General features: G+C 41.4%; 1 protein-coding gene across 2 annotated transcripts in view; it reads right to left on the minus strand.

The window, feature by feature from the left end:
• RAI14 (retinoic acid induced 14) overlaps nt 1–18,560 on the minus strand; it is a 154,379-nt gene that overhangs the window by 110,103 nt on the left and 25,716 nt on the right. Inside the window, exon 4 of one of the 2 annotated variants that reach the window (XM_008060261.2) lies at nt 16,718–16,801. In XM_008060261.2, the coding sequence (XP_008058452.1) occupies nt 16,718–16,753 (36 nt within the window). In that variant the 5' untranslated portion in view covers nt 16,754–16,801. Of the gene's footprint in view, nt 1–16,717; nt 16,810–18,560 lie in introns of those variants that run through there. The other variant, XM_021713481.1, reaches the window with a different exon arrangement.

The following is an 18,560-nucleotide window of genomic DNA, read 5'->3' on the forward strand; positions in this document are numbered from 1 at the left end:
TCACTTGCCATGGTGACTCAACATTCCGGCCCATTGAACACAGAATCCCTGGGTGTGGAACCTAGTAACCAGTAGCTTAAAAAAGCCTTCCTGGTATTGTAATACATAATAAAGGCTGGCAACTACTTAGCCAGATTATACCTCAAACTTCAATTTGCATCTGAATTACCTGGGTGGGAGAGGGGGTTGCTTTTGAAACAGGTCACTGGCCCCCCCATCCAGAATTTCTGATTAGGTAGATCTAGGGGTGGAGCCTAAAAACTTCCACTTCTAACAAGTTCCTCAGGTATGCTGATACCGATGGTTCAGGGATCACACTAGAAGAACCCCTGAACTAGAAGAAGGATGGATGAATTTAATTGTGGTAAAAAAAGGGACAAAAGAATCACCACAAACTTTTTTTTTTTTTTTAGTTGGAGTCTCACTCTGTCACCCAGGCTGGAGTGCAGTGGCATGCTCATGGCCACCGCAGTCTCGACCTGCTGGGCTAAAGTGATTCTTCCACTTCACCCTGGAACCACAGGTGTGAGCTACCATGCCTGACAAATTTTTTTTATTTATTGTGGAGAGGAGGTCTTGTCAAATTACCCAGGCTGGTCTCAAACCTGCAGTCAGGCAATCCTCTTGCCTCCGCCTCCCAAAGTGCTGGGATTACAGGTGTGAGCCACCCGCTCGCCATAAACTCTTAAAGAACCTTACCGATGAGGACAATTTAGTAGGCTTGCAAGTGTATTAGCCCAGTGCCTAGAAGGTAAGAGCTTGACTCTAAACCGGGGGATAATTTTCCAAGAAGCTGCTGAAGCTTAAGCCTCAGGGTTCCTTCCAGTGCCTAACCCCAATAGGCCTTGTGCTCCCATAGTATATGGTTTTGGTTTTTGTTGTTGTTTGCAAAATTTGCAAAAGTAAGACATTTTTCTTTTAAGGATGCCTACATGTTTTTGTATAAACCTCAGACTCCACAAAATTTGTGGAGTTATATAAATCCTGTTTATATCTTTAGGAAGAGGAACATATCAAAGAATTTTTAAAATCACAAATGTGTTTAGAACTTGCATTTGTCTTTTAATAATAATATAGAAAATAGCTTTCTTTAATACATTTCTATAACATTTTAAATGACTGTATAATATGTACCCAAAATATACCCAACCACTTTTTTTACTTTTAATACTTAAGTGGTTTCTAATTTTTATGTCTTTATCACCATGGTGAATATCCTTAAAGCTAAATATTTATGCCCATCTTTATTTCTCAGGATTACTAAGTGAAATGTTGATATGTACCATATGTATTTGGTTTTTATTTGTTGTGATTATAATATAATGTACAATTTTGTAACTTGAATTCTCTCCACTTATCATATACATTTTTCCAGATGCTGCATAACTTTTTTTTTTTTTTTTGATTTGGAGTCTCACTCTGTTGGTCAGGCTGGAGTGCAGTAGCATGCTCACTGCCACCGCAGCCTTGACCTGCTGGGCTCAGGTGACCTTTCTGCCTCAGCTTTCCAAGTAGCTGGAATTACAGGCACACGTCACCATACCTGGCTAATTTTTTAATTTATTGAGATGAGGTCTCACCAAGTTGCCCAGGCTGGTATCGAACCCTTGGACTCAGGCAATCCTCTCACCTCAGCCTCCCAAAGTGAGCCACTACACCCGGCCACTGCATAACTTTTAAGCTTAGTGTTTTTAATGACTCTAGAACATTCCTTTGCATAAACATAACAATTTATTTGTCTACTCCAACATCCAGGTTACTCTCAAATTTTTTTTTTTTTTTGAGTTGGAGTCTCACTCTGTCACTCAGACTGGAGTGCAGTGGCCGCTCCCAGCCACTGCAGCCTCGACCTGCTGGGCTCCAGCGATCCTTCCTCCTCAGTCTTCCGAGTAGCCGGAATTACAGGCATGCGCTACCACGCCCGGCTGATTTTTTGATTTATTGTAGAGATGAGGTCTCGCTGCCCAGGCGGGTCTCGAACCCGCAGGCTCAGGCAATCCACTCACCTCAGGCTCCCATTTTAACTCAGGGGTCTCACTCTGTTGCCCAGGCTGAAGTGCAGTGGCACAATCACAGCTCACAGTCTCAATCTCTTGGGCTCAGGCGATCCTTCCACCTCCGCTCCTGAGTAACTGCGACTATAGGCACATGCCACTATGCCTGCTAACTTCACATACTACAACCACACGCTGTTAATTTTTCATTTTTGTAGAGATGAGGATTTGCTATGTTGCCTAGGCTGGTTTTGAACTCCTGGGCTCAAACAATCCTCCCACCTTAGCCTCCCAGAGTGCTGGGATTACAGGCATAAACCACTGTGCTCAGCCTTGATTTTTCATCAATATAAATAATACTACAATAAACTTCCTCTTTAAAGATTATTTTCTTAGCATAGCTTTCCTTAAGTGGATTAAAAATTACAACAGGTGCCAATCAAAGAGTATTATTTAAAAACATAGGTTTATGGTAAAGAAATGAGATAATATAGACAGGCTTCATGATGGGCTTGAGGTACCAGAGCATGGCAGATACCTAACATTCACTACATTTAATCTGGGGTCATAACTAAGACCTGTCTCTATCTTGAGGGCTCAGCTAACCATTCTGGAGAATTTCTTCCCCAGCTGGTAGCAAACTGTCCAGAATCTTTTTGACAGACTATGGCTAAATGACTCACAAGTGTATAAGAATGAAAAAATATTATATTATTCTTTACATGAAGTTGAAATAGTCACTCCATGAAAACCATGACCTGAACACTGTTTTGTTTCTCATAAGGAGTGGAGGCAGGGTCCTTTTTTTTTTTTTTTTTTTTTGAGTTGGAGTTTTACTCTTGCCCAGCGATTTGCTGGGCTCAGGTAATCCTTCCACCTCAGGCTTCCAAGTAGCTGGAACTACAGGCATGTGCCACCACGTCTGGCTAATTTTTTGATTTATTGTAGAGATGAGGTCTCACCAAGTTGTCCAGGCTAGTCTTGAACCCATGGGCTCGGACAATCCTTTCACCTCGGCCTTTCAAAGTGCTGGGATTATAGGCATGTGCCACTGCGCCTGGCTTTCTTTCTTTTTTTTTTTTTTTTTTTAACTGGAGTCTCAGTCTGTCATCCAGGCTGGAGTGCAGTGGCAGGCTCACAGTTACCATAGCCTCAACCTGCTGGGCTCAGGCAATCCTTTCATCTCAGCCTTCCAAGTAGCTAGAACTACAGGCATGCGTCACCAGGTAATTTTTTGATGTATTGTAGAGACGAGGTCTTGCCAAGTTGCCCAGGCTGGTCTTGAACACCTGGGCTCAGGCAAAATGCTGGGATTACAGTTTGGATAAAAAAATAAGTACACAGGTGGGTTGTAAATAACAAGCCAGACCCTCTAGTGATGCTTGTTAACTTCACAAAGTACAACCAAACATGGACATTCAGACCATCCTAAAGGAAACACACTCAGAAAACCCCACTGACCCTTTATTTTTGCCCATGATATGGGTAGAATGGTAAATATTGAATAGACAGGGGCTGCAGGGTAGTAATGAAAAACTGTCAGTATTTCCATTTCACACTTACTGATTCATTCAACACAGTGACTGGTACCAGGAGCTGGCCTGGTTGCTGCAGGCAGAGCAGAGATAAGGATCCCACACTGCCTACCTTGCCCAAGACTGCCACCTGCCACCTAAATCCACCTATTCACCTTGAGGGAAGGGCTAAGGTGGCTTTCCAAATGAACTTGAAAAGGCAGGAATCTAAAGTAACAGACTCCCATGACTGCTAGACTTACTCAATGAACACTGACTAGAGTTTACAAAACAATCCACCTTCCAGCCACTGACCACACACAGACAATTCCCAAAGACCTGAACCCAGTGTCAGAAACCACCACCCAGGGAAAACTATGCCCTAAACTATCACAGTACAACCAATCTAGGCTAAGTCATACCCTTTTTTTTTTTTTTTTGGATTCAGAGTCTCATTCCAGTCCCAGGCTGGAGTGCAGTGCAGTGGCCAGCTCATGGCTAGCACAGCCTCAACCTGATGGGCTCAGGCAATCCTTCTGCTTCAGCCTGTCAAGTAGTTGGAACTACAGGTGTGAGCCAATATGCTCAGTTAATTTTTTTGATTCATTGCAGAGATGAGGTCTTACCATGTAGCCCAGGCTGGTCTCGAACCCATGGGCTCAGGCAATCCTCTCACCTGAGCCTCCCAAAGTGTTGGGATTACAGGCACACCTCAGCTACCTTTTGTTATTTTAAAAACAAAACAATGTGCACATACCTTAAGTCTCAGGTCCCAATTAGCCTTTTAGGTCTTCCTCTCCATGCCTCACCCCTCCTCAAAACAGGTCTGACCGCTTTGATTTCCATAGCCTCCACCCCCTCTTATCTCTGGCCCCAAAGGCTTCCAGACCAATCATTCCGGACCTGGCTGGTAGGCGTCACTGAAGCTTGTTTTGGTCAAAGTTTACCCATGATTATCATCTGTCAGTTGCCACTGGAAACTGGAATGAGGAATTTGAAATTCAATTCCAGGCCTTTACTTGCATGGTTGGCTGGAATCATCACTTTTCGTATCTCCTGGCAGCAAACACCTGTGTGTACCAGCAGCAGCAGGACGCTGCGGTTTTGAAGCCGGAGTCCCCAGGTGCAAGTCCTGTTTCCTGCTTTACCTTTGTGATTTGGACAAGTGCTATGATTTGAATCGTGTCTCCCCCAAAATCTGTATGTTGAGCTCCTAACCTCCAGTACCTTAGACTGTGATGTTGTTTAGAAACAGGATCACTGCAGATGGAATTAGTTAAGAATAAGGTGGGACCCCGAATCTGATGCAGCTGGGGTCCTTATACAAGCAGAAATTTGGAAACAAATGCATACAGGGAAAATGTTAAGTGACAATGAAGGCAGAGATCGGGGCAATGCTCCTAGAAGCCAAGGAACACCCAAGACTGCCAGTAAGCCACCAGAAGCTGCAGGAGAAGCATGACATAGATTCTTCCTCCAACCCCCAAGTCCTCAAGGAGCTAACTCTTCTGACACCTCAGTTTCCAGCTACTCCGTCTGTGGTGCTCTGTTACAGCAGTGCCAGCAAATGAACACAGCAAGTTATGATGCTGCAATTTTCTCAACTGTAAAATGGGGATAAGAATACTACTTCTCTAACGGAGAGGCATAAATAAATTACAGCTTGTTGGAGAATGGGAGAAAGGAGGGCTTCTCACGGGTAGAGAGATATTATTAAGAAGGGGAAGGGGAGAATGGATGGATACGTGGTAGCCATTCAATGCACATCTGCTAAACTTAAATAAATTTCAGCTTGTTAAGTTGCTTAGAATAATGCCCGCGAGATAAATGCACCTTAGTGGTAGTTATTTCCTTCTTTGGATCAAATGATTCTCACTTTTAAGTTTCCTCATGTCTCTTTCCACTAAGTTGCTTAATGAAATGCAAGCGCAAAAACAAGCCCACGCCAGATTTCTCAGGCGATGAGGGGCACTTACCCAGGGCCACAGCAGGGTGTGGCTGTACAACTGAGAGACCTTCCCCTGTGTATCAACAGGAATCTCAGCTTCCTCCCTGCCTGCTCTTGGTCCCCACACCCACTCAGGTCTCATCCTTTCCCTCCCTGCAGCAGCCACCACCCTAGCCTTGGTCCTCACCTGGCCCCTTCTTCTGGTTAGTTTCTCAAAACCCTGAATCATCCTGCTGCCAAAATTTGATCTTGAAACCTCATTCTTCAGGTTACTCACCCCACCATTTAACCCATTAGGTTCAAATAGCCCACAGGCTTTTTAGTGCTGTACAGAAAAAGTCCATTCCACCTGTTGAACTTTTTTCTTTTTTTTTTGAGTCAAAGGATCACTCTGTCATCCAGGCTGGAGTGCAGTGGCACGCTCACGGCCACCACTATCTCAGTCTGCTGGGCTCAGACAATCCTTTCACTTCAGTCTTCCAACTTGCTAGAACTATAGGTGTGCACTACCATGCCCGGCTTATTTTTTGATTTATTGGAGAGATGAGGTCTCACCAAGCTGCACAGGCTGTTCTTCAACCCCTGAGTTTAGGCAATCCTCTCACCTCGGCCTCCCAAAGTGCTGGGATTACAGGCTTGAGCCAGTGCACGTAGCCTGAACTTTTTATTTTCTCTTCCTTGTCTATGTACATTTTTCTCTTCTCTGGAGTCTCTCCACCTCACCTCTACTCCTGAGGTACTCCTCATTATTGCCAGTTTCTTCTATTAATCCTAATCTGCCCAATCAAGATAGTCAGCCCCTCTTCTGTAAAGCCTCCCCTAAACTCCTATTAAGTTAACTGGCCACACACCAGGTTCATTTTGAGTGGCACACAAACCTGGCACTGCTGTAGTTGTTTTAAGCTTGTCAGTCATATTATCTTAACTGGACAGTAAACTTTTTGAGATCTTTCATTCATCACCCACTACAGGGGACCTACAAATGCCAGGCACTGTGCCAGGCATTAAGGGTAACAGATATCAGTAGATACCAACTACCGCAATGTTACCTTGTGCCAGATTTTCTCCTAATCCTTATGATGATGCTTTAAGGGAGGTGCTGGTGTAAATTGTGTATTTTACTCAATATCACATAGATATTAAGGGCTAAAACTGGGACAAGATAGAAAACAAGGCTGAGAGAAACAAGGAGGAAGTTAGTGATAAGCTGGACAACCAGACCCCAAAGAACATGGATTAAAGCATTGTCCATTTGGAGACTGTCAAGTTATTTTTATGTGTATCTATATATTTACATCTCTATATATCTGGGTAAAATCTGCTGCTCAGTACTTTTTTTTTTTTTTTTTTTTTTGAGTTGGAGTCTCACTCTGTCGCCCAGACTGGAGTGCAGTGGCCACTCCCAGCCACCGCAGCCTCGACCTGCTGGGCTCCGGCGATCCTTCCGCCTCAGCCTTCCGAGTAGTCGGAATTACAGGCATGCGCTACCACGCCCGGCTGATTTTTTGATTTATTGTAGAGATGAGGTCTTGCTGCCCAGGTGGGTCTCGAACCCGCGGGCTCAGGCCATCCCCTCACCTCAGCCTCCCAAAGGCGCGGGATTACTGGCTGAGCCACCGAGCTCAGTACTTTTATCAATGACTTAGACTAAGATTAAATAAGCATTCTACCAAGTCTGCAGATGACTCAATATAATTATGATAAAAATCAGAATTTAAAATGATGCAAACACTAAGGAAGTAGCTTTATCCAACAAAATAGAGGTTAACAAATTTAGCTAAGTAAAATTTAATCAGAATCAATATAGTATCCCACATTTGGGTTAAAATATTCCACAGCACAAGCATATGAAGAGAAACAACACTTTACAAGCCACACTGGGAGAAAAGAATCAGCAATAAACCCAATATGAACCCAAAGGGGAATGTAGCTTCCAAAAAAGCTAATATGATCCTAGGTTATACTAAGGTACGTGTCTAAGACATAGATATTCTACTATTTTTAATGTTCTTTAGGAACAAATCTAAAGTTCTGCTCAGAATTCTAGGTGCCACAATTTGAGAGTCAAACGGTCACATATGTTCAAATGAAATTAGTCAATGTAACCAAGGATTCTCAGATTTCACAATTTTATAAATTACACGTTGACTATATAACCTAAAGCTAAGCTTATAACGAATACTTATAGATTGACTTCATTCCCAAGCTTCTCAATAAAGGTGTGAGATCAGATCATGATTGTCCCTATCGCCGTAGGCAACCCCAAAATTATGAGTGTGCAGTGGTGTATTTAAACCCTTGTTAATTCCACATCTTATCAGATCAGGCCACCGATATATTACTGGACTTAAAAGGAAAAGCCTTACTGATTACCTCATGTCACCAGCTGGTAACACTCAAGAGCAGTTTCCCTTCCTAACATGGAAAAGGCAGTTAACTTAATAAAACAGCATATCGTGATAGGCTCCCACCAATAGAACAAGGGTCTCAGACAAACAGCAATTGTTAGTCACTTCTGTGGTAAAACTTATAAAAACTGTAGAACACCACTGAAGTTTCAGAACACTTTGGCACATCTTTATCATCCAAGTCTCTCAGATGAGACACTCTGTGGAAATTACCTGTAGCTGAGTTATTGTTGCCAGTATCCATTCTTCCCTGTCCCTTGAGGTTTAACTGGTTTCAAGTATGCCAGCAACTGAACATGTTTTCCAGCCTCCACTGCGGGTAGAACAGGGTATGTGCACATGACTAAGCTCAAGTCAGTTCCCTATGAGGGTAATGATGTGTGCACCCTCAGTGTCATATCTTTTAAAAAGGAAAATGCTGATCAGGCACGGTGGCTCAAGCCTGTAATCCCAGCACTTTGGGAGGCTTAGGCGAGTGGATTGCCTGAGCCCAGAGGTTCGAGACCTGGGCAACTTAGTGAGACATTACCTCTACAATATGTCAAAAAATCAGCCAGAAGTGGTAGCATGCACCTGTAGTTCCGGCTACTTGGAAGGCTGAGGCGGAAGGATCGCAGGAGCCCTGCAGGTCGATGCTGGGGTGGCTGGAAGCATGCCACTGCACTCCAGCCTGGGCGCCAGAGTGAGACTCCAACTCAAGAAAAAAAAAGAGGAGAATGCTTGTGCTTCAGTCTCCCTGTTTCTGATTTCTTAAGACATGAACAAAGAGCATGCAATGTGAACAACACCCTAGAGCAGCACTGTCCAACAGAATTATAACACTAGATGTGTGCTGTTTTAGAGTTTCCTGTAGCCACATGACTTTTTTAAGTTAATAGTTTGGGGGTTTTTTTGAGTCGAGGGTTCACTCTGTTGCCCAGACTGCAGTGCAGTGACCACAATCATGGCTCATGGTAGCCTTGACCTCCTGGGCTCAAGCAATCCTCCCACCTCGGCCTCCCAAGTAGCTGGGACTACAGGTGCACACCACCATGACCAGCTATTTTTTTTTATTTTTTGTAGACACGAGGTCTCACTATGTTGCCTAGGCTGACCTCGAACTTGTGGGCTTAAGCAATCCTCCCACCTTGGCCTCCCAAAGTGCTGGGATTATAGGTGTGAGCCACTGCTCATGGTCTCCATAGTCACATTAAAAAAGTAAATAGAAACAGGTAAAATGGATTTTACTGTACTTATTTTATTCAATATGTCCAGAATATTAGCATTTCAATATGTAATTATAAAACATCATTAATAAGATTGTACATGCTTTTTTGGGTACAAAGTATTTGAAATTTGGTGTGTATTTTATACTTATAGCACATCTCAATTCGTTGTTTTTTTTTTTTTTAATTTCAATAGCTTTAGGAGTACAAATGGTTTTTGGTTGGATGAATGCATTGTATAGTAATGAGGAAGTCTGGTCTTTAAATGTACCCATCATCCACATTAGTGCACATTATACCGAATAGGTGATTTTTTATCCCTCCCTCACTTCCCACCCTTACCCTTCTGAGTCTCCAATGTACATTATACCATTCTATATGCCTCTGCAAACCCTTGGCTTAGCTCCCATGAGAACATGTGGTATTTGGTACTATGCTACTTCACTCAGGATTAACGGTCCCAAATTCTATCCAAGTTGCTGCAGAAAACATTGTTTTGTTCTTTTTTATGACTGAATAGCATTCCATGGTATACGTATACCATACATTTTCATTGTCCACTGATCAGTTGATGGACATTTAGGTTGATTCCAATCTTTGCAACTGCAAATTATGCTGCGATAAACATGCTAGTCTTATAGCACATCTTAATTTGGACTAGCCACATTTCAAATGCTCAAGAGCACATGTAGCCAGTGGCTGTCACACTGCATAGTTCAGTTCTAGTGGGTAGCAGAAAAACAGAAGGGACGAATTGAATCTCTGGATTAATCTATGGAACAGAGCTGACCTGCTGGTCCTTAGACTACTTGAAGCTTTTACATCAGAAGAAAACAACTTCTACCTTGTTTGAGGCACTGTATTTCAGGGTATTTTGTTATATCAGCTTATCCTGTACCTAATTAATACGCTCACTGGGACCTACAGAAGGACCCTGCAGCTTCTTAATTATGAAACAACCCACCAAAGAATGGAGTTCACACTGACTCTCATCAAAAACCCCTCCAAAAACATAGCCCAAGTCTGAAAAACTGCCACAGAAACATTCTCAGCATTGGAAAATACATCTCAGAATAAACATATCCAGGGAGAACATGTAGTTCCCTAGATTTTTTCTTGTTCTATTCTCATATCATAAATCTCTACACTTCCCAGCCAACCAGCACAATGGTCAGGAGGGACCTAGAGACCATCAGCTCATTTGGCCTCCTAAGAAAGTAAAAATGAAATCCTTTCAGTCAGTGCTTCTCCAAAAGAAAAAGCATTTTCATTAATGCAATAAAACGACTCTAATAACTGAATAATCAAGTTGACCAGAACACATCAGTTTTCCTTTTTTTAAAAGGAGGGAGCAACTCAAGCAAAAGAAAAGCCAAGTCTAGTCACTAACATCATCTTTATAGATATACTGGGCCTTTACTAATGCTGGCTCCCAGTGCCATAGCAATGAAAATAACCAGATCCATACAGCAAAAATCTCTGGGTAAGAACTCAGCTGAAAATCTTGACTGGATGGTTCAAAAGCAATTTGTTTCACTCCCAGGGAGAAGTTTCACAAAGAATTTGTCGAACAAAACACAGGCAGGTCAACAATAGCTGACCTAGCTCAAAATTAATTAATTCAGGCAATTAATTAATTCAGAATAAAGAGATAAGAGATCATGGTCTAAATGACTCACAGCTTGTGTAGAGTCTAAGATTTCCCCAAGTTTTATAGTCTGGGATAAATAAAATAAAGCTGTGACCCATTTATCCAGCAATGCAGTTCCATTAAGACAGAGATGTTTGACAGGCTCCACTGGAAGAGCAGAAGTAGCATCTGTTCTCTGTTCCTTCAGAACTTAAGTCTGAAATGCATTTGCTTCTCAGGAAACAAAGAACCCAAGATTTTCCCAGATCCTCCCATCTTGGGGGAATGATACTGACGTTGGATAGGCTTCTGATATTGTAAAATCATTAAATGGGTCTTATTTAAGCTTAAACCAACAGGCAGAATTCATTTTGTGCAGTTTGAAGCTTCACACTTTAAGATGTCCCATGTCAGCACTTTACACTGAGTATGCAGTTTACAATGCAAGCTCTCCTGTCAAGAAAAACGAAGGTTTCCATCTCTCTGCCATTTATCAAATGTGTGACCTTGGCCAAGGTACCCACCTGTCTCTGATTCAATTCTTCCTCTGTAAAATGTTATGGTTACAATAGTCTTTACTGGATAGAATTTTGTAAGCATTAAATGACAAGAAGCATGCAAAGGGACTTGACACAGTGGCTGGCACCTAGTGAGAATTTAATAAATGAGAACTCTTCTCCTTATTACTGTTGTAGAAGATAAGTCATCAATGTGTGTCCATTCTTGATATTAACAGTATGGGTAACAAGGCAGTGGCAGCCACTGAGGGAGTGTGATACTCCAGTCCCACTCTCTTAGACACTGAAAGTCGTCCCAAAGATAAAAGAATGGTGAAGCTAAGGTCCATAAGCGTGCCTGCTTGGTAGAGGGATGCCAGAGCTTTGGAGAAACTGCCCTAGGATGAAAATACATGGAGGTGTGTCCCCATTCCCAAAATCCACATGTTGAAGTCCTAATGTCCCTGACCTCAGAATGTGACCTTGTTTACAGATAGGGTCTTCATAGAGGTAATAAAATTGAAATAAGATAATTATAGTGAGCCCTAACCAAACACTTGTAGTATCCTTATAAAAAGGAAACATTTGGACATAGACATAAACACATACAGGGAGAAAGGCCTGGGAAGACGAAGGTAGAGATCGGGGTGATGCTTCCACAAGCCAAAGATTGCCAGCAAACAACCAGAATCTATGTTAGGGCATGGAACAGATTCTCCCTCATAGCCCTCACACAAAACCAACCCTGTCAATACCTCTATCTTGGACTTCCAGCCTTCAGAACACAGAGACAATGTTTCTGTTGTTTAGGTCACCAGCGTTTTGTGGTACTTTGTCAGGGCAGCATTAGCTAACTAACACAAGTAAAATCAGGCAGCAAGCAGACTCCTCATTTTAAAAGGACTGAAAAGACCTAGAAAATAAGTAGCATGACACAAACCTGACTAAATCTCTCTCTAGATTCTCTCTAGATGTGAGTCTCCTACTTCCACCCAGTGGGGTCATCAATGATATAGTTTATACTCATGTCTATTTAAAAAAACCTTATACTGAATTTGGCCAAGGTTACTGTCTACAGAGAAACTTGGACTTAACTTATTCCCATTGTGTGTGTATGTGTGTGTGTGAGTGTACCCATGCACCTAGTGGGAGAAGGAGGCCTAGGCATCTGTAAAAACTCATTATAAATGACTGAAAACTCCTTGAAAAAATGCCTTGGCAGAGATGCCAGTTGTTGACCTTCATGAGAACTATTATCTCAACAGGCAACAAATTCAAAACCCTGTCTGAGCAGGATGTGTCTGGTGCCTCAAGATTCACAGGGTGTGTGCATTTCCTTGGCTGGAAGCTACAGTAGATAGTGGCTGCTCTGTAAAGGTATACCACCAATTTAATCTTTCACAGAGCTACTCATTTTAGACTGTTTTGATTTTTTTTTTTTTTTTAGTGGAATGTCCTCTGCTTCCCTATTACAATGAAAAACTTAATTGGGAGCAAATTTTTCATATAATTAAACACACACCCACAAAAGTAAACTGGGAAGCCCTCGATCATGTTTGAGTGGCATTTTTCAAGCTTTGTTACAAAGATCTTTCAACTCCATTTCCCATCCTTCAACCTCCACCCATTTCACTCAAGGCACTAAAAATTGGCATCTACAAAGAAATTCCAGAAGCCTGAGCATTTTATTAGCAAAGGGAAATCCCAACCTTTTTGGCCTCATTTCTCATGATGACAGCTCATTTTTCCATGTGGAACTACATACTAGTTGCTGCAAATATTTAAAGAGGTAAAGAGGCCACTTTCAAACTATAATCATAAAAGATATAAATAATGATGATTTAGAACTCTGTGCTTGTTTTATAAGCATAAAAGTCAGTCTACCCATTTTTAAAATGAGAATGAAAACTTTATAGTGTTCTTAGTGAAATACTCAAAGCCACAGGCACTCTCCAGGGCTCCTGAAGTATTACTAATTTTGCATGTGAAGGGTCATTTTGGACACTAAGTCTGCCTACTGTGTTGCAGGCTGACTTCCTGGCATTGATCTTTCCCTTACCCCCAACCATACTTCAGAATCCTACCTAGCCTGAAGGCATGTATGAAGCCCCACCTCCTTAAAACTCTCCAAATTCTCCCATTTCCAGTGATTCATCCCTCTGAAAATGTATAGCATTTTTCACCAGGCTCCACAACTTAATCCATCATCTTAGTGATATCATCTTAAAGACACCTTTAGTATCTAATTTCTATACCATTTGCATTTTTTCTTAGTTATTTCTTACATGTTTTAATCTCTTCCCACCTAGGTTTATCAACTTCCTAAAGACAAGAACCATATTTTACATTTCTGTTGTATCCCTTCCCGTATCTAACCCAAGTTTAAGGACTCTCAAAACAAAGTTAGAAATGTAAAATGAAAAAGGTCATCACTACAGAAGTTTCATACTTCCCTTTAACCTCTATAGGTTACCTGCAGGGTCCCAAATATATTTAAGGATCTAAGCAATGGACCGTGGAAACCTACATACTTTCTTTCTATGACAATGACATTGTCTAACTGCAGCCCACAGAATCAAGCTTACTCCCCCACTACACTTAGATACACCTGCACTTGACATGGGGCCAATCTTCTAAGTCAAGTTTTCCAAAAAGGACACTCCCATTAACTTTCTACCCACATGATGGTCCCCAGGGAGGCCCCTTTGAGTCACTTTTGTCCTTTGTTTATTCCTTGGTTTGGCTGGCAATGGCCACACACTGATCTGGCTGCAGACCTCCCAGACAGAGGCTGGCTGAAATGTGATCACACCAGTAGGTCACCTGTCTTCTCTTTATGCAAGCTCAAGAACCTGATCTGCTATCCTCTTCTTCCTACTCCCTAGAAAGACAAAGAGCCCTTTCTTCCCCCTTCTCCCTCACACATCGACAAGTAGGAAAATTTGATGGCTGATGGTATATATACAGTACTTTGAGTAAGACTACTCGCCTCAGGTTAAAAAAAAAGATTCTAGTTTGGGTCACTTAACTGAACATAAACATTTGTAAACTTGTTTTTCTTGTAACAAGTAATACATATCTATGCATGTACATATACCTAAAGTTCAAACCACAAGGCATACACTGAAAAGCAAGCTTCCCTCCCCCACTCTCTCCCAATTCTTGGTTTCCCTCCTTAGCAGTAGTGTTACCAGATGATTCTCTCCTGCAGACCATATAATGTTTCTAATCCTATCTTGTACATGAGTTTCTAACTAGGAGAAAGGAAACAATTTTTACCAGGCATCTCCTGAACACCAGGCCCTAAGATGCATATTTGAGATCTATTAGCGCATTTAACCTTCACACCAAATTTGTGAAGCTAATATGATTATTTTCTTTACTTTTCAGGTAAGAAACCGAAAAAAGACTTGTGAAGTTCAGAGTCGCTTTTCCAACCTGCTCCCTAGATTGCCCAGTTTCATAAAACAGAATCTCCATCAATAGTTTCTCTTTTGGGAAACATGGGCTCTCAAATCAGACTACCTTGGCACAAAAACTGGTTTTACAGCTTAGAGCTCTAAGAACCCAAACTAATTTTACAACATGTCCACGGGCCTCAGTTTCTTCATCTGTAAAATGAGCTTCATATTAATACCTGCCAACAAGGTTTATGGCAAGATTAAATGAATTTCACATGAAGAGCCTGGCACAGCTCCTGACATACAGTAAATCGTTCATGATGGTTAGTTATTATTAGCATTATTACCATATGGTTAAATAACAAACTGGGGCTTTAAATGGTTTTCTTTTTTTTGTTTTTATTTCCTCCACTTAGCCATACAGTGATATGGCGTGGGGAAACCATTTGGGATGAATGTGGGAGCCATTTGAAATTGTCTGGCTCCATTATATGGATTTCCACGGCTCTCCTCCCCCGGGTCTGCTTCTCGAATATTTCTTCTTTCAGCATGAACTGCCAAAATAACGGCCTTTTCTGCTGCCAAGTCCCAGAAGCTTTTACTAGTGTTATTACTGTGTTTTTTTTTTTTAAATCATGGAAACATTTCAGTTTCTTTAAAAAACTAGATTCCAGCAACACCCTCCCTCCTGCCACCAGTTTTTAATTTTTAAACCAAAAGTTAATGTTCCTCTGTACCTCTAGTTCATATATATGGAACTCTAGACTGATGACATTTCAAAAAATAATTTTGACTTATGTAAATGAGAGTTATCCAAATTCCCTTGGAATGAGAAAAAGACATTTATCAACCTGATCACACAATCTACAAACCCATTTCCATTGAACTGGGCAACATTTTCCATTAATTGCCTTTTCCTCCTTAACTGAAAGCCAACAGAGATATGTAGGCTGTGATATCATATGGTCAGCAGATGAGGAGGCTGAAGGAGGTTTCTTAGAAGTCAGTTGACCAGGGCTCTCAACCTGGTCAATGGTATGACTTTGACCAAGTCACTTCACACTGAGTTTTAGTTAATGTACTTAAAGAATGAGAAAGGGAGACTGATCTTTTCCTAAGAACCCTCTCCAGCTCTCTAAGTGGGCCAATATTTTATAATCATCCCATAACCATCTCTTTTGGCCTGGGCTTTATCAGGGCAGTGAGTTACATGTCAAGATGCAGCCTCAGGAGACAAGCTTCAGCCAAAAGTAGGTGTGTGTATGATATGCTACCCATAAAAGACACAGCCTCCTTGCAAAAATGCAGCTGTGCCCTGCTTTCAAAATATAATTCATGACAAGCAATAAAATCCAGGTTCACCTTTAATTACTTCATGTGAAATGATATCTGAGCAGCCCATTTTGAGGGTGACATATCGTGGCTTTCATCTAATACCTTTCCATGAATTGCTCCCAGCAAGACTGGGATCCCAGTAAGGTTTATGAGGTGACCTTTTGTTACAATGTTATTGTGTATAGTCCCTCTGCTATGTTATTCTTCTCCATTTTCCACCCTGAGAGACTTTGTTTCATAATTCTGACATCATAACTGGTCCCTCCAATCCAAAGTCTTTTATGATGGACAACAAATGAGTAAGATCTCCAGGAATTCAGAGGGATTAAAGGTACAAGCAGCAATAGACATTGTTGTTTTGCCACAAAAGCCTGGAGAGTTGAACAAGCTTCCTAAAGCCAAAGATGAACCGTGCTAACACGTCATTCCTTAACCACACTCATGAGACCAGCTTATTCTAAAAACGACATTCTGAATCAGGATTTTGGCAACTTTAGAGATGCCGAGGTTTTTACTGATTCTTTAAAATGCTTAATTTGACTGTTTCTTTCTCTGCAAGGCACAGACTCTCAAAAATGTTTATATGTTACTTTTGAAAGCTATACACACAAACAGCAAGGAGGAGCTTGCCATTCATAGAGGCCATCCTGAGCTGAGGCCAAGAGTGCGTCCAGTATCTGTAGTTTATTAACCCAGCAGTGCCTTATCAAGGTAGGAGGGGGAGTGTCTCTGCAGCTCTGCAGAACAGAGGGGAACAGCCAGACTATGAGTCATAGCATACTTACATCACTCTTCCTAAACTTCGCTTTCAAGCTCTTCATGTTTAGTCCATTCAGCCTTCCAAAGCTCTAGAGGACAATTTTCAACACCTGAGTAGTGAAAGACAGAAGAAAAGCATGTAGGTTTCCAAATAAACACTACAGATATTCTCTTCTGATTGCTTTACAACTTTGGGCCACGGGAAAGAGACAGGACTGGGTTAGGAAGGTGGTCAGAGTTAGCAACTGAAAAACGGTAAAGATTATATGCTATTTCTATTCATGATATATTCCCTAGAAGTTTCTGACATTTTCTTTTTTTTTTTTTTTCAGTAAAATAATGGGTATGTAATGGTTGTTTAATTTTGAAAATCTATATCCTTTACACAAAAACAATATATGCATATAGTCTTTCCAGGAAACATTTGGAAAAGTTAGTTGTTATTAAATTTCTAACACAGAAGAGGGTAAATATAGTACATTTTATTAAAGTTTTTGATTTCTCACTCAGTTGTCATCTGCAAGAAGATGATACCTCCCCATCACATTGCCTTTTGGCTTCTTTGTATGGTATGCTTTGGTTCTGACATTTTCAAGTTAATCAACACTTACATTTTCTTCCTTTTTCCATTTTAATTGACACATAAACATTGTATATACTTGCAATGTACAACGTGATGTTTGAAATACGTACATGCTGTGCAATGGCTAAATCAAGCTAATTAACATATGGAGGACCTCACATATTTATTATTCTACTGTGACAAGAACACAAAATCTACTCTCAGCAATGCTCAAGTATACAATACACTGTGCATAACTATAATAACCATATTGTACAACAGATCTCTTTATCAACTCCTCCTGTCTAACTGAAATGCTATATCTTATGACCAACATCTATCCAATTCCTCCCCCACTCCCAGCTTCTGGTAACTACCATTCTAAACTCTCTGCTTCTGTGAGTTGAACTTGTTTAAGATTTCACATATAAGCCAGTTCCCAAACATTAAAAGTAGAACAAGTTTAAGTGACTACTGTATCTTTAGGCTAAAGTAGGGGTCACAAACCCCCAGGCCACAGACCAGTACAAGGCCTGTTAGGAGCTGGGCCATACAGCTGGAAGTGAGCAGCAGGTGGGCAAGCAAAGCTTAATCTGTATTTACAGCCACTCTCCATTGCTTACATTACTACTTGAGCTCAGTCTTCTGTCAAATCAGCAGCGGCATTAGATTCTCATAGGAGCGTGAACTCTATTGTGAACTGCACAAGCAAGGGATCTAGGTTGCATGCTCCTTATGAGAGTCAAATGCCTGATGATCTGAGGTGGAGCTGCTAGCACTGGCTGCAAATACTGATGAACATTAGCAGTGAGGCTTAACTGCACATCCCCCTGCCCCGGTCCATGGAAAAACTGTCTTCCATGAAACCAGTCCCTGATGCCAAAAAGGTTGGGGACTGTTGTAGCTAAAGTAATTACTCTACACATCATGCATGTTGCAATCGCTCCATCACCTTTTTGTGGATGGCCAAAATAGTGAAAAATAATAAGGAAAACAGTTCGTGTTCCAGATGCCATTCATTCCCTACTTATTTTTCTCAATGTTTGTTTCCCCTCCCTCTACCCTACCAAAAAATGCAGTTAGTGAAAAATGCCAGAAGCAACAAAACCTCCCTCATCAAACAGCTCATTCCTCAGGAAGCTTCTCTAAACAATGCAACTCTCCAGGTCCTTGTGGGACCCAGCAGTTTTGAGTTGGAGCTAAGAGTCTTATGCAAGCAACCACTGAGGGATCTGTGGTCTCTTGGAGATTGAATGTAATTTTTTTAAGTATATATGTACTTTTGAACATGTATGTACTTTTGTACC

The sequence above is a fragment of the Carlito syrichta genome, unplaced genomic scaffold (genome assembly GCF_000164805.1).
Source record: "Carlito syrichta isolate Samal-C Ts95f unplaced genomic scaffold, Tarsius_syrichta-2.0.1 Scaffold304573, whole genome shotgun sequence".
NCBI lineage: Eukaryota > Metazoa > Chordata > Mammalia > Primates > Tarsiidae > Carlito > Carlito syrichta.